The sequence below is a fragment of the Argiope bruennichi genome, chromosome X2, assembly GCF_947563725.1.
Source record: "Argiope bruennichi chromosome X2, qqArgBrue1.1, whole genome shotgun sequence".
NCBI classification, from domain to species: domain Eukaryota; kingdom Metazoa; phylum Arthropoda; class Arachnida; order Araneae; family Araneidae; genus Argiope; species Argiope bruennichi.
In genome coordinates this window covers 12,960,881-12,978,340 of record NC_079163.1, presented here as the reverse complement: position 1 = coordinate 12,978,340, position 17,460 = coordinate 12,960,881, and the positions used below count along the sequence as shown (strand labels likewise).

The 17,460-nt window shown below is 28.5% G+C and overlaps 1 protein-coding gene across 1 annotated transcript in view; it reads right to left on the bottom strand.

Annotated features, from left to right (window-relative positions):
• The window catches only part of LOC129960361 (glutamate receptor 1-like), a 547,350-nt gene that overhangs the window by 309,181 nt on the left and 220,709 nt on the right, over positions 1 to 17,460 (bottom strand). The window contains exon 3 of the mRNA XM_056073766.1: positions 6,144 to 6,392. Within this exon, the coding sequence (XP_055929741.1) occupies positions 6,144 to 6,392 (249 nt within the window). The remainder of the gene's footprint in view (positions 1 to 6,143; positions 6,393 to 17,460) is intronic.

Here is a 17,460-nt window from a genome sequence, read left to right as displayed (position 1 = left end):
ACTGTCTTTCTTCTTATTGTTCCTCAATTCTATAAAGATACGCAAGAATAATTTCATTGAAAAAGTCATTGTTGTTAAAATAAAGTAAGACTTAATTGAAAATCACTTAATATTTTAAATTTTGAAATTGCATAATTGATCTAAGAATGAATCGCATTTTAAAACAACATTGATTAATATCATACACAACATGCATTTTTAAAAATTTTTTTAAGAATGATTTAGTCATATTTTATTCTATCATTCTGATTTTTTCAATACGTTCTCGTTACAAAGTTAACAAAAATGAAATATTGAAATCATTAAAAAAGTCGACCTCGAAAATTTGATGATTATCTACATTTTAAGTTTCCTTCCACGTTTAGAGTTCGAAAAAATGATTTTGAAATTATTCCTATCTGACTGTGAAAAGCAGCAATAAGGTAGACAGATGAAATGAAAACCTTTATATTTCCTTGATATTTGTAGATCTACATTAAATTTTTGATAAAATTCGTCAGTGGAACTTCTACCTTTTGTCAGTACGTATATAAACTCAGCAACTTCAAATCATAATTAACTAAATAGATGAAATTTAAACAAAAGTTTTATCATCAGAATTGTACAACTGCAACCTCTTCTGAAATTCATTAACAAATTGACTTTCCGTCACTTTGTCTCTTTTTGTTCACGTCATTACTCGAACACACAACACGACAAATAAATTTTACTGTACTATCCAAATTAATACATCTGTACAAAATTTTGTATTCAACTGGTTTATGGAGAATGATATCAAATGCAATTTTATTTCTCTTTACAATATGACTTAAGACGGTGTATTTCTAATATACTTCATTTTGAGGAAGTCGACGGTGAAATCCCAATAGTTATTTCCCTCCAAATGAAACTACGTTAAACGAGCTTGTTATTAGAAAGAAGGATTTCGAAGTCTTTTAAGGTTGTAGCGCTAGTACCTAATTTTGTTTTCGAAACCAAGAGAATCTAATTAGAACAAGAGTGTATTAAAAAATTCAAAATTGTTCTTGAATTTCAATGTTTTCTCAAAATTAAATGCTTCCAAATTATCAATATCATTACGTAAATGTTTCTTTATCGTATCGTAAATATTTTCTGGACAGAAAATACCTTCTAGGGGGATTTTTCCGCACCTTCTTCTTAATGGTTTTTTGATGACCAGCAGGAAGGATGAAATGATTTGTTAAGTTTTATTTTCAAAACTTAGAAAAAAATGACGCTTCCCAATTTCAGGATAATTGGATAACTCGTTTACGGCCTTTATATGCTGTATTAATTCATTAACGAAAAATTTGCAGAACATTTTTATATCTTAACAAGAAAATCTGAAAATTTCGATAGACAATTTCTTTTGTTTCTATTGTTTTTTTCTGCCATAAACTGAGACAGCTATGTGATAGCAGTCTCCAAACATTCTGTCAGAATAAATTTAATAAAAATAAATTTATAAAAATATATTTTTATTAGTAAAAAAACTAGCAGGAAAATTTTTATTTTAGTCAAGCCGCCTTAGGTGATCATCTGGTTCGCCCATATTATCTGCGTTTCATTTTAATTAAATCTCTTATGCTTAATCTGAATATTACCTTAATAAAGTATTTTTAAGTATCATTTTCTGGTAGATATTAAAACTGTATTATTTTAATGGCCTTACATATGTTTTATTTGATACACACGTGAACATTCTTAATGGTGTACAATACCATAGTTCAATTATAAACGTCACTCTCCGTGTATTTCATCTTCTACTTGCACATTGTCTTTTATGGTAATATAATTTCACTATCTGACTGCTCATTAAGCTGTGTAGTTATTAAAAAATATATTTCTTCCTTACTTAATGGAAGAAAATCATACAATTAAGTATCTGAAGAAACGATTAAATCAATTAAACAAATGGACAATTTAATTTAACGCAAACAAAAAATGCATTACAATTTGAATTCTTTGTAACAATGGAACCTACTGATGAAAATTTTCAAAAAATACCTATTCTGTTTTGCGAATAATATTGCCTAAATTCAGGAAAAATTCAAAGAACAATGATTTAAATTGTTATCATTAAGAAACAAATGTTTTTTTTTTTAATTTGAAAACCGTGTAAAAATCAGTGTTACGCAATAATATTTTGTAGAGTCATCATAGAAAAACATTTGTTTTTAAATTTTTAGTAATTTAAATTCAAATTAAAATAACAAAAAACTCGCTCCAAGATTTAAATTTTTAAGCTCAAATGTGTAAAAGTGCAAAATTTGGTGGTTCTTGGTCTCAGGGTCCGTTCTGTAGGAGAGCCAATCTACGAACATAGACATTCCTTTTATTGAATAAATTTAATAAAACATTTTTTTTTAATTTGGGAAAATTAAAATTTTTTTTATTTTAACTACGGTCTCCTTTTAAATTTAATAAAATTTATAATTCGTAATTATAAATATTATGCAATCTTATAACCCTTTTTGACAAATTTAATCAAATGGCATCGAGCCTATGGAATCAAAATTTAATCAAATTCATTAACTAATAATTAAATTCTGAAAATACAATATAGTATATCACTATGAAGAACACAAAAGTAAAATGTTCTAGAGTTTCGAAATTGTAAGTAAGTGAAAAATCATTTACAAAATTCCATTTTTATATGATCAAAGTTAAAATTATATAAAACTACGAAAATCAGGGGAAAATATAAAATATTTAGGAATAAATATAGGAAGAGAAGTGTTATAAATCAGTTCATAAAAAATAATCTAAAAGTAAAAACTTACTTAACCAAACACTGCTCTTAATTTTACTTATCAAAAGTGTTCCGCTAACAGGAATAAAATCAAAACGAATCATAAATTATTCTGTTTCCAGCGAACTAATAGCTTGTTTTCTTTCTTTCGAATTTTTTCAAAATTTATGTTAATAAAATATTAAATATTAGTTTAGAAAACTACTAAAAGAAATAAAAGACATCACATAGAAAATTTAATTAGAATTCGCATGAAATATTTAGTGGAAGAAAATTCAACATAAGCGAGTAATTTGCATGAAAAAAAACAGCCTGCCAGCAAATATTATTTTAAAACCTTCAGTTGCTTTGGAAAATTAGGCACTGCTTTGTCTTTAATGTACATTTCCTTCATTTTCTTTTGGTCAGCCACCAAAGCGTTATTTTGCTTCTAGTTAATTAAAAACGTTCCCGCAGCGCCTTTGAATCGTTTGTGCAAATATTGCTTTGAATGTTATTTTTATATTCGGACGAAAAAGAAATGCATTTTCCATCTGTTTCTTCCTTATTTCAATAGGTCATTACGCAATCTTCGATTCATTTCTGTTTCTCGCAGATATGAAGAGTTTTAAATTACATTTTCAAAGCTCAAACAAAAGAAAATCTTTCTACCATTTAATCTTCTTTCTGGAAAGTGGTTTTCTTACAATAAATCGGTCTATCTTATAAACTAGCCCAGTCCCATAAAATTTTCTATATTGCTTCTTTTAAACTATTATTTTATTAGGAGCATTTATTGATGGACTAGAATTCATTACTTTGTAAAACGAAACAAGTGGAATTTCGCAAGAGGTTTGAAAATTGAAGTATTTTTTTACAGATTAAAGAGAATTAGTTTGACTAATTAAGCATATGTACGTCAAATTTCTTCTTCTTTTATCTTCATAATATCGTATCATTTGACGAGCATTTAATTAAAGCAAATTAAATTTCATCCAAATTTACTGTTTTATATTTCCATAGTAGGATTATCTTTATTTGTGGGGTATAATCTATTATTCAATTGAAAATTTCATGAGTTTAAATGGAAGAAAAATTTCCTTTTCCTTCTTAGGTTTCATCTAGAAATGTTGCTAAATCTCATCAGCTTTTTTTTCTTTGATTACACAGCTCTGAAATTTCTAAAGTGTTTGAAATAACATTCTATGCCTATTCCTAATTATTTAATTTAAATTTTAAGTGTTATTTATCGACGAAATAGTCTGTATGAAATTAACAGACTGAACTTATTTTTCTTCTTCATGAATCACTACTAATCACATGCGTCATTGCAAAATCAAGAATGAGATTCAAACTGTAACCTCTTTGAGCAATTGGTAATCAACTTCTAACGAACTCAAAATCCGACGTCAAAAAAAAAACCCGCAATGTTACAATATCATAGTTTTCTCTCGAACTATAACTGTAATTCTTAAAATACCAGTAAATAACTATTTATTCTGAGATTTTCCATTTGGTTAACATCTTGACATTGAGAATAAAGGGTGTTAAGAAGAAAATTTTAAATCAATTTAACACCTAGCAAAAAAAAATGAAATTATTTGTCCGAAATAATGAAAGTAATCTGCAAAATTTTAAGGTAATGATCGATTTTGATGTTTTTTGTCAAATTTTCCAAACTTAGAAACTTTGCGCGAACTAAATATCCATGGTATAAGTTTCTTTCAATAGTTTTTCGTTGACTAGCATGTAAAGATTATTTTTGAGCCATAGTATAATTCGGTACTAAAAAATAGTTTCCTAATATATAATGGTCATATAATGGTTTTGCCCTTTCCTAATATATAATGGTCACATCCGAGTACATAAATTTTGATTTTCTTAATTTGCTGAACAAGTAGAATGTTTTCTAGAAGTTTCGTTATGTTTTGGTGTAATATTTTTAGGATACATTCTTGCAAAATAAATAACATCAATTATTTGGGTTTTTTTTTTATGTATAATGGATCAAAGAGACTTGCAATTTCATAACTAACATAAGACTGCTCGAAGCTAAGATAGAAGAAAACGAATGTCGGGAAATCAATCTTCATTTTGAAAAATCGAATAAATGTTTGACATGAACTGCTAACTAGACTCTTTCGAGTTTTTATAGATGTTTATGTTTAAAATTTTGAGGCAGTAGAACTTTGGTACACAAAGTTCCAGTTTATCTTCAAACTAGACTTTCCAAAATACATGTTACATGGTCCTAGATATTTTTAATGGATGCTAAGTTTGTTTCAAGAACATTTAAAAACTCCCAGATCTTAATTAGTTAAGAACTTAATAATTTTACAATTTGAAGATCAGATAACTTTAAGTTTAAAACAAGAAAAAGCTATGCGTGAGATGATCATCTAGTTATGCTATAAATTGCATTACTATTGTTTTATCTAGGAGTTTAGTTTATCTGCTTATTATTCATCTGCGTGTGTGAACTTATGAATATTTGCACTTATGGGGTTTTTTTATTTTTATTTTTTTATTTTTTATGAATCGATTTGCCTTTCCAATTTAATTGACATGTTTGGAGCTCATCCTATGGAAATTTACAGCGATATTTAAGAATGATGTTCTCACTATGTGTTCTCAAAGGATAAGATAACTTTAATAATTTAATAACAGATAATTTTGGCGTATGATGATATTTATATAGTATAGACGCTCATTAAACACGACTTAAGCTCTTTATAATATTAGAATATATGTATCCCTTTGATTTTGAGTTTCTTACAAGCATGTCTTTGCTTCAAGCACTTATTAAAGCTATAATCAGAGAGTTGTCTTCAAGCCATACCATCTAAATGAATAAAATGCAAGATAAAATGAGTTAAATCAGCATTTTTTGAATCATTAACAATGTCATATCTTTAATTTTTTTTCCTTGTATGAATTCTCCCAATTTTTACTGTGACTTTTTTTCAATGTTTTGGAAAGCATTGCGTTAATTCTAATTTTATAAGTGAAAAAAATATATAAAAGATGACATGAATTTCAATACCGGTTAGATACAGACAGAGAAAATGAATATTATGCACTAAAATCAAAATTTCGTTAAAAATTAGCAGCGGTGATTGGGGGATATCTGCAACTTATTCTGCCAATATTTCATTCGTCAATTAAATTTAAACTACATTTAATTAAAATACTGAGGACGTATTTGAAACCTTCGTGAAGCGAAATACATTTCTAAGATTTTTTCATATCATTAATCAGTAAATTAAAAGTTAAGTTGAAATTTTATCTTTTACTTGTATCACGCAAAATCTCTTAATGATGTAGTTTCAATAGAAAGCGTCTCATCTTAAAAATTCTGGATTTATTCCAACGAGTTCATTTCATACAGGAGATTCGTAATAAGAAAACTTACCCCCATCAGTGTCGTAAAGGTAATAAATCGTCTTCCATTCGTAATACATGATGACGTCTAAGATCGCTCTCAAATAGCGAGGACGTAAACTGAGTCCGTAAAAGGCTGGCCTATCACTGCTCAGCTCCGGGAAGGCTGGACTTATGAATGGCACTTGAAATGTATTAGAATATGAAGCTAAAGTATCGTAGGAGGCTTCTCCTGTTGGTGCAACAAGGGTAAAGATACCCCTGTTCATTTGCAGGCACACTGAAAAGAAAGATAATGCAACACTTTAATTTTAACTTATAGCAATTACATACCCAAACAGTCATAAATAAGTCGTGAGTTTTAAATTCGATAATAAGTCATGAGTTTTAAATTCGATAATAAGTCATGAGTTTTAAATTCGATAATAAGTCATGAGTTTTAAATTCGAAAGAAGCTATTTAAGAGCTAGAAGGAGCCATCGCTATGCAGTGTAGTGTTGAGAAATATTGTTTGTTCAACCAATATAATCCACAAAAAGTTTTTGTTAGAATCTTTTTATTTAGGAAGCATGCGTTACTGTTTAGTTTGTTATTTATTTTACTTATTATTTATAATTTGTATTTTATATTGTCGGATTTTTAAACTTTATTCTGTTTATTATATTATTTCCAACTGCATACTCGTATGCCGGTCAAAGTGAATGCGTTTGGTCTGTGTTTACTTACTCTATCTGTCTGTATTTACCTTCTCTATTTGAACTTCATTTAAATTTTTATAATTCTTTTCGAAACGAATTGGAGTTGCTATTATGTAAAACTACAATGTGCCCAAATTGTTGCAACAGCATACATTGATCAAGTTTTTTCTTTATATGAAGTTTGTTATTCTAACATCACATTTCTTCATTATCTTTTAATATTTTGTGCTAAGCAATTTTCAAAAAAAAAAAAAGAATCAAAATTATTGCTTCTATATTCTTATAAAGAAAAGCAGCGAAACGTGAGGCTATTATCTGAATCTTTTAAATTATTTTTATAGAATAATGTGTTATTTAAAATAACCATGTGTATGGTGAAATGAATTTATTTATGAAAGATACTAATGACTTTCCAGGATACTTAAAATATGTATAAATATATATAGCAAATGCATTTATAAAATATTAAATCGAATATAAAATTTAAAAAATTGAATATAAAATCGAACGTAATAAAAATGTTATTAATTTTATAGAGTTAATTATAAAATCATTACATAAATATTATTTTACTTTATAAATAGTAAAAAAATCATATTTCACATATATTTCTGAGGGTTTTTTTTTTTTTTTTTTTTGCATTTTGCATTTTGCAATCAATTGAAGGATTTATTTTAAAGAGTTGTAGGGTGATCATAAAGTAATTGTCAGATAAATGTGTCCTTAACTATCATTCAGAAGAAGTTCAGTTCACAGAAACTGAACAAAATTTTGACTTGCATGTTTTGAGATATGCTCTCACGAATCAAATGAAAAACAACAGTTGAATTCTAACAGTTACGATTATAGTGATAAAATTTGAGCCATAAATAGTTGGAATAGTATATGTAACACAAGTATCACTGGCATTATACAAATTAAGAAAGTGAAACAACCAGTAAAGACACAAAAGCAGCAGAAAGCAAAATATTTTATTGCTTTTTCACAAAATTTTCACGTAACCTCCTTCTCACACGAATATGGTGAATAGCATTGCAGTACGTATATCATGGTAATATCAGTTGAACTTGAGGTTTGATGGCATCTTTAAAATCAGATGTAGTTTGCATATTAAATGCATTTTAGATACCAGGCATCTTAAGAACCAGAAATCCCCTGGATTTCGAATGGATGACCTTGGCGGCCGCAGAAACGTGGAATAACAGCATAAATCTAAGTCATCAAGTTATTGTGTAAAGAAATGTTCTTCTTCTACATGTGAGGAAGCGCCATCTTGTGTCCATACGATATCATAGAGCATTCGTTGCTGGAATTCGAGAATTATGTAATTAATCGGCATTTAGAGAGCAAGCAATCGTTTATAGTTATAGATCTCCGAGAATAACATCATTAAAATATTATGGCGGGGGATGAAGGTGCTTGTTATACTGAACTAGACAGTCACTCTCTTTTCTTGTAAGGGATCATGGGGATTATTGCCTTTCAAGTGCAAACAATTCTTCTTATCAACGTTACCAGCCAACAAAAAATGATTCCTAGTCCATACACAGAATGAGTAAAGATCATTTGTTATCACTGTCAAACCGGATGATGCATTGGCAAAATCTAGTTGTAGTTGGTTGTCACCCGCTTGCAACATCTTTACAACCAAGAACCGATTGGCAGATGCAGAAAATGTGAAACGTCGCGTGCACTTGCAAGACGAGAATCTTTTATTGCCTCATGGACTTCTGCAACAACTTAGACAGGAACGGAAGGTCATTCAGGATGAGATTGATTAGATGTGTAACCATTTTCTTCAAATTTGTCTATCAAGTCCCGTATAGCTTTTATAGCACTCCCGATAGCTTTTATAGCACTCCCGTATAGCTTTTATAGCACACTGGGTTTGGAGTAGGCCATGATTTCTGCGGCAGACACGCAATGGTTCTGTGGCGTTTTGTACATTCAGGCAATAAATCTTAATTACCCCTTGTTGTTTCTCTGTAAGCGGCGTGTTGCTCAGACTGCAAGAAAGGAAGATAAGTGGTACGTATTTCATATTGCCTTTTCTTTCATCTACTGCCACGATATTAGTTATGATTTTTTTCTAATGCCAAAACAGGAAACTGATTATCTTGATCTCCTCTGGTTTCCAAAGAAATTCAATAGGGTGGAATCAGAGCCAAAGAGACAGTGTGAAATGTGAATTCATAAGAAAAGAACGTCATGCTCTGGTGAACAATACTGTTGCTTTCTCTTTTCTTTATAATCTGTCAAGACACCGGTGATTTTCATGTTAGCGATATATTCCAAGACTATTTATAGTTTTCCATTATGAAGATCGCATTTCAATAAATAAAAAAAAGTATGTTGCTATCTGAAATTACTAAATTTTGTCACTGCTACCGTAACTATTAGAGTTTAACTATTGATTTTTCATATGAGTTTTCAGCGCGTACCTCAAAATACTGTAAACCAAGATTTCATTCAATATCGGTGTACGGTATAATAGCTAGAAGCTCATATATCGGGGTAGAATTTTTTATCATTACCTTGCATTTTATACAGTATAATTTTGCATAAAACAAAATTCATAAAATTTATTTAGCCCATCAAGTACACAGAAATAAATTTTTGAAGCCATTTTGAAATTCTAAACAAATGAATCTATAATTTCGTTACGGAGATACTTTATCAAAAATTTGCAATACTTTTCAAAATATAAGTGTCATTTGGATTTAACATTATAATTTTTATACAGAAAATTCATATCTCCAAAATGCAATGTTTTGATATTGTGGAAAATATATTTTTTTTAAGAAAATATCTTATCAAGTAATTTAGCAGGTGTTCAGTTTTCGAAAATATTCTTAAAAATTTATGAGACTTGAATAAATATTTTTAAAATTAAGATTCGTAAAAGTATACGAAAACGAGCTATGGCAAAGGGGAAAACCTTTCTTGGGAAATCCATTGGACTTCCAGAAAAAATTATTAACATCATCAAACCTTTATATATGCAGCTTTGTGATCAAAAACTGTTAAAGAAGTGCTTGCATGGAATGACACAAAATGCTAATGAGAGTTTTAATGGTTTGATCTGGAATATAGTCCCAAAACAACATTTTGTTGAGCTCCAAACTCTGTCTTTGGGGTCCTATATTGCTGTCCTTCAATTTAATGAAGGTGGGAATGGCATAAAAAATGTATTAAATCAATTGGAAATAGAAGTTGGTAGTCAAATTCATAAAGGACTAAAGCTTTTTGATTATGAGCGAATTTGTAGCTCAAAAAGGCATTCATTACCAGCTGCAAAAGTTCAAAGAAAGAAAAAAAGAGCTCAGCGAAAGAAAAAATGTGCAATGCATGAAGTAAAAGAAGGTTTGACCTATAAATGTGGAGAAATTTAGACTGATTTATTAAGAGGAAATGCTTTTTTAAATTAACTGTAAACTTTAAACTCATTTTTCTCAAAATAATTTTTTCGATAGAAGTTGTAAACCATTAACATGATATCTCCAGCATTAATTAATATTTTTTAATGAAATTTTCAGAAAATGATCTTTATATCATTGTCTATGAAATGAACTAAAAGTTTTGTTATACATCTAATACTTTTTTACTTATAGCCTTTTTTGTTAGAAAATATCTGAAAAATTATGAATAATGTGTACATTGCAACATAAAAACCTTCATAATATTTTTGCATTTCAATAAATCTCTTAGATTTTAGTTCATTTTGAAGATAACTATGTTATGTATGATATGTGCAAAGAAAATTATAATTGCTGAATTAGAAATTTGTGTAGAGTGTTAACCGTTTTGGTTAATTTTTGCTAAAATTTACATCAAATTTGACAATTCAAAAAAATGGGGCAGTCACAGAATTTTTTAAAATAGATTTTTATTCTTATAATATCCCACTTAACTAGAAAACACCAATTAAAGCTGAAAAAATAGCCTTTAAAAAAAATTGTCTCGAACGTAGGCAGTCACCTTAAATAAATAATTTTTGGAGAAAACAGAAATGTATTAGTTACAAATATGAGGTAGTAAAATATCTGTAAGAACTTTTAGTCTTTTATAAATGATGACAAAACAATGAAAAGGCCTCAGAAAATTCTGTTATAATTTTTAGTAAATCAGGTATCAAAATTATTTTTATTCGGTGATAGCTTTATACATATTAAAAAAATCTTCCAATTAACCTGCTGAATTTAATTACTTTATGAAAACGTTTTTAACATTCGGTACATTTTTAGAAAAATTAGTAAAACATTAAATGCAAATTTGGAAATTTAATTTCTTTTTTATTGCAAGAAATATTTTACACAATTACTTTTCACCCTGAAGCAATTATAAAATAGAATATTTGTATATCCTAAGCTCAACTATTTAAGTCAGACTAATTTTAGAAACTAGGTAATACGCGAGCTAAAATCAAGAGCATGATATTCCCATAAGCGATTACTATTAGGCTTCTATAAATAACTACTAAGCCCAGGCGTTCTGGCACCATAAAACACCCCACCTTTGTAAATACGACATTCTCTAAGGTAGGACCGTTTCTCTGAAGCGTAGTAGGAGCTATTTCTCTATTTTAATGATACGATACTTAGGGAAGATTTAATCCAACCGAGTTTATTAGATTACGGCTGATCTGTTGGGGTAGTTCACAATATATTGCTCCTCCTAAAAATCTCGGACACACCGAATGTCTCACCTATATTATCTCAAACAGCGGGAAAGAGTACACCAGAATTAAGTGTAGACACTAAAAGCCGCCTGCCGAGCAATTTTACGACATGTACGGTTTCAGGGAGTAAATCTAACGGCAGCACCATCTTCAGAACCCCACAAAACCGTTTCGTATATATAACGAAATTTGAACCTCTAGGAAAAAGCGATTTATATCATAGATTTTTAATGTCGTTTTCAATTCTGATCGATACGCTGTACAAACTTGGTCCTGTTGAGTTTCTTTTTTTTTTTTTTTTTTCTCTTCTTCTTCTTCTTCTTTTTTTTTTTTTTTTTTTTAAGCAGTTGAAAAAGCATTTAGTTTTAAATTCGTTTAACAAAGTAATTTCTTAATTAATAAATAATACAAATTATATTTTTCTTTATAAAAAATTTGTAATAAGAGATTTTTAACATTAGGTAACACGCTTGATTTTTAAAGAAATATGATTTCAAGTAGTAAATATTTCTCTGCTTCGTATAGTTATAAAACATCTGCTTGTTTTCAGAAGTTTGAATATAAAAAAAAACTATTTCATAGATCTTTATTATCTTTTCCGTTCAATTCTATATATTTGTTATTGCGAACTAAAATTTCCTTTCTAGAAAAATTTTTTAAAATGTTGGTTTTAAATTCATTTGTTTAACATATTTTGCATCCTGCGATATACAAAATTATAATTATTTTTTCTGCTTCAAAAATTACAATAATTGAGGCTAAAAGCCGCTTGCGTAGGTATTTTACGAGAATATAGATTGAAGGAAGAAATCTTATAACAGCACAATTTTCGGAATCTTTCAGAACAATTTCATGGGTTATGAAATTTGAATATTAAAGTTATTCATTTATTTCATAAATTTTAAGTTGAACATATTGCAGCTGAAAAGTTTATTCGTAATACTTTTTTAACCAGAGAGAGGCTGCAAATAATTTGTATGACATTAGCGAGCAATCTTTGGTGTGAATTAACCAATTTTGCTGAATCTGCGAATATGAATTTTAAACACTTTTTTGCTGACAGAATGGAACTAAAATTTGACATGGAACTACAATTGTAGTCACGAGATTCCATACCAAATATCATTGATTTATGTCATTCTGTTTATGGTATGTTGCGTTACATGTATGCGAAAGTACCTAGGTAAACCCTCCGAGATATTTGATTCAAAATTTAAAAGGAATCGATATTTTCATTGATAAATCCGTGTACCAATTTTATTTACCTCGCTCTTTGTATTTTGGAGTTACCGAAATCTCTCTGTGCTAGAATAACAAGCCAGACAGACTGTCTATGAATGGATTTCGTTTAAAATTTGATATAAATCTACAAATTTTATCGTAATTCCATATACAGAATTTCACCCATCTAGCTCTAAGCGTTTTTGAGTTATGCTCACAGACAAACAAAACACCAAAAATGTGTTGTTTTTCGAACACAGTAAAATCTGAAACGTGGGAATTCGTCAAAACTTTGAGATCGAATAATTTTACTATTACAATATTTGCTCCGTAATTCATGTACTAGAAAACAAAAAACATGCATTTTTCTTCACATTTTGATAGAGAGAAAAGGCCCAAGAAGTCACAATTAGTTTAGTCCAAAACGCAGATTAATGTATAGAATTAAGATCTACGCATATTTAAATTTGGATATTTAGTTAGTGTCTTTTTATAAATAAGGATATGTAGTCAACGCCAAAACACAGAAAATATATTTTGTGAAAATATTAATATTACATATTTAACTATTATCAATATCTCATTACACTAAACATTTTACACTAAACTTTTATTTTCAGAAAATGGTGACAAAGTAACTTTATGAGCAATGTAGAGTTTATGAGCAATTAAAGTATTTAAGAAAAATTTTAATTAGACCAACTGAGTTTTATCAACAAGCCTACGCTGTTGAATTAAATGTCTCCGATAAAACTGGGAGGGAAGTATAACCCACATAACTGTTGTCATACGTTTTGCTAAGGCATGTTTTATATTAAAGGGTTCAAAAATGTATTATTTAGTAATGTTGGCTGAAATGAAAAACATCAAACAAATGCTAATATACATAAAAATATAACTATATAACTAGTTAACTATAACTCTTCAGTAAAAGAAGCTACTTAAGATAGATCTTCTACTTATTTTATTTAATATTTTCTGAAAGAGCGTGCTTTGTCTTTTTTCAACTGTAGCAGAATGAAATGATATTTGTTTCTGGGTAAAGGATATAAGATAAAGAAATTCAGCAGCGCAAGGAATATTTTACGTATCTACAGATTTCGTTTGAATTTTTAATATCTAGAAGCAATATGCTACTTGCATTCCTTATCCAAACATATCTGCCGAGAAACGATCAGAAAAATAATATACAATACGATGGAATCTTTTCCATCTTCTGGAGTGTGTCCTGTAGTATTGTTTTAAGAAACTGAGATATATAATTCAATTACGTTGAAGAGATCTAAAAGAACATTTCTAGAATGAAACGAACGCAATAAGTTTAGAAAAATAGGGTTTCCAAATGAAATATTTCCAAAAAGGATAAACATATGAACGAATCTATTAAGCCATAACATTCTCTTTTGCTTAAAAAAAATCAGTATATGAATTCAAGCGTATGTCCTTTGCATTTCTTGAATATTTTTACAGTAAAAGGTTTTTTTTTTTTTTTTTTTTTTTTTTTTTTTTTTTTTTTTTTTTTTTTTGCAAATGAGGAAAACTGCTATCCAAATTTTTGCTTTGATATTACACAAATTCATTTAAGGCAATAAAAGAATTTAATATTAAATACTTAATGTCATTTCTACACAGTTTATATTACATTTTAATTAACATATTACAAGTTTGTGTTCAAGTATCAATCGTTATAGAAAGATGCAAGAGGTACAAGAATTATAACAGAGTTTAATCTTTTAAATAATTCGTGAAAATATACCTGAATTTCATTAAAGGTGCCAAATAACTGCATTAAATCGAATTTATTTTTTATTTTTCTATTAATCTAATATTCCTTATCCCATGAAATATCTATCAGTCTCAATACTTTTCAACAAACTTTTTATTTTCTATTTTATCAATATTTTCAAATTTTCAAATGATATTTATACTAAAAATTAATTTAGCGTAAAAAATATTTTATTACTTATTATTATATTAAATGTTAGAAAACTTTTGGGGATTTGTTGCTCTAAATTTCATATTTTGTCGAACATTCTCAATAAAAATTAAATGACTGAAATTCTATGATCCTCGGTATAGATAATTCGGTATTGCAAAAGTTAAGGAATATATCAAAATTCTTGCAAACTGCAAGAGTTTTATTGTAAATTCATTGATTGTGAGGCAGTATTTAGTATTTACGTCTTTATATATTGAATTATATATTGACGTCTTTATATATACGAATTTATATATTGACCTCCCGTTTTGAAAAAACACTAAAACTGTTTTGGGATGGGCCTCGTAATTTCAAATCATAGTCAGATGACGACGACGATTCCTGAGCTCATATACCCTATTCACAACACACCAACGGGAGGTCGTTTGGTCGCAATGGATTTAGCAGGCACCCGACCTGCTCACACGGCGCTTCTTCGGTGGAATCAGGTCTCGAACCTGAAACCCTGTGATTGCAAAGCCGAGACCTTACCACCAGGCCACCGCGGCACTCTTGGTTGTGAGGAAATTTTGATCTTTTCTCAAAGTTTCACAACGCTCCATCATTGCACTTATAATGTGATTAATTCCCTGGACAGAATTATAAATTAAATTTATGTCTAATTTCGAACTGATATTTTTTAATAGTATTTTAGTAATTGTGTTTGAAAACAAATTTTGGAAAAATTATATTTCGAGCAATACAACTTTAAAACTTATGATTTTAATTCCCAAAGAGATGTAAAACAGGCTCTTCTTCAAAACTTCCAAAATTTTTGGTCATTCCTTCTTTTTTCTCGAGTGTAATTCTTTTTATTATAATTTCAATTTTTCGATTTTTTTTCTTCTTCTTTGGAATGAGCATTTATTGTGATCAGCTATGCAGCAGGTACAGGGATTTTCCAAATTTCTTCTGTCATTTGATATGGAAATGTTTGTTAACTAATCTGGAAATACTTTCAATCAAATAAAACTTGTCACGAGCATGATTTAAATGCCTTCCATGCATTTATTGTCAGAAATTGTAATATCAGTGTAAAATCAGGATATTTTAGTGATTCAGGATTATCTAAATCTGCAACAAAACAGTCAAAAATAAAGACATTCGTGATGAAAATAGTGCGAAACAACATGTGGTATACGGTAAAAGAAAATAAACTGGGAAACTCAATATTTTTTAAATACAAAAAATAAAGAAAAAGCTTGTTTATGATATTGTTTACAGTTCCATTTTCAGCTATTAAATTCTATTAAAATATCTTTCATTCCATTTCTAACTATCAAAAACATGAAATAAAGGCGGTTTTGAAAAGAAAAGAACAGACGTTCAGATAAAGCAATGGAATTTTTTTTATTTTCGGTCAAAAATGAGTTTTTAATGTAGACGGATAACTTCAAACATGTCTGTGAAGGACGAATACGGCTTCATCCTGATTTGAAAGCAAGCACAATACGGCATTCGTTAATATACTTAATCGAAAATTCCTGTCGTTGATATACTATAATTTGCTTTGTAGAAATAATTTGCTTTGAAGCAAACAGAATACATTGATAAAGTGCAGGAAATATACGAAGTTTCTTTATTTGCCTCATTTCACCTGATGCTCGAAATTTGAATAATTATTTGATTGTTGATTATTTTTTCCTCGTGATCCATGTTGCATAATTTATAAAAAATTTCAAAGAAATATCTCAAGCAAATAGCTCTTACGCCAGCCTGAATTAAATCACTTCAATTACAACCACCCATAGCTTGTATAAGAATCGTTTCCAAGTATTAAACATAGTTTTTGAGATTCGCATTTTTAAGATCTAGGATAAATTTCAGTAGTTAAAACCGATTGTAGGACAAATAAACAAACGTATAGTAAAATCAATAACACTGCAAATATCAACATTCATTTAGTCATATTAAATTAATTTTAGTCGTAAGATAATTTTCAATATATTCTCTAAGATTAATGAAACCACAGAATTCAACAAAAATTAAATACTAAAATAAAGACTTCAATATCTTCATAAACAATCTAATATTTTAATTACACTCAAACGCTAAATTCTTATGGTCAACATTTAAGAGAAAACTGCTTTTAACTGATTTCAAAGTCATCTGCTATTCTATTTAATTCCCCTCCAGTTAAAAGAGCTAGCTAAATTCTTGATATTTATTGAAAAATTTGCATTGCATGTCTGTTTAATCAAGAATTTCTGAACAGTAAATTTAATGATTGTTACAGCAGAAAAATATTAGTAATTAGCTCCTTGGGGCATCATAATTAAGAAACTCTTAATAAACATAAAATTAACTACGATTACTTATTTGTTAAAATATAAGACGAAAAGGAAAATATCTTTTTAAAAAAAGAAATCAATTTTCATTTGAAAACATTGACGCAGTTCATTAAAATTCATTTTCAAATTTGAATATTTCAGTATTTTTGGACAAGCATTTTCTGAATTTTTTATTATTAGAGGCTCTCACATAAAATCGATTTTCGTGTTTTAAACTTGTTAACTATGATTCTAAGGTTTGTTTTCGAATATAAATATTTTCAATCAATTTCCATCAGAATAAAAGAAAATCAAAATAGTTGTTTAAGGAATTTTTAAACCGAATAACTGAATACTTATCTAATCCAATTGAATATTTTCATAAATAATAATATTTTATATGTAGAGGGTTAGCAAAGAAATAAGTTATCCAATTCAGATGAATCTAAAATGCGTTCTATTGATTCAAATGAAATAAAATTTGAACTAAAGATTATTGAGAT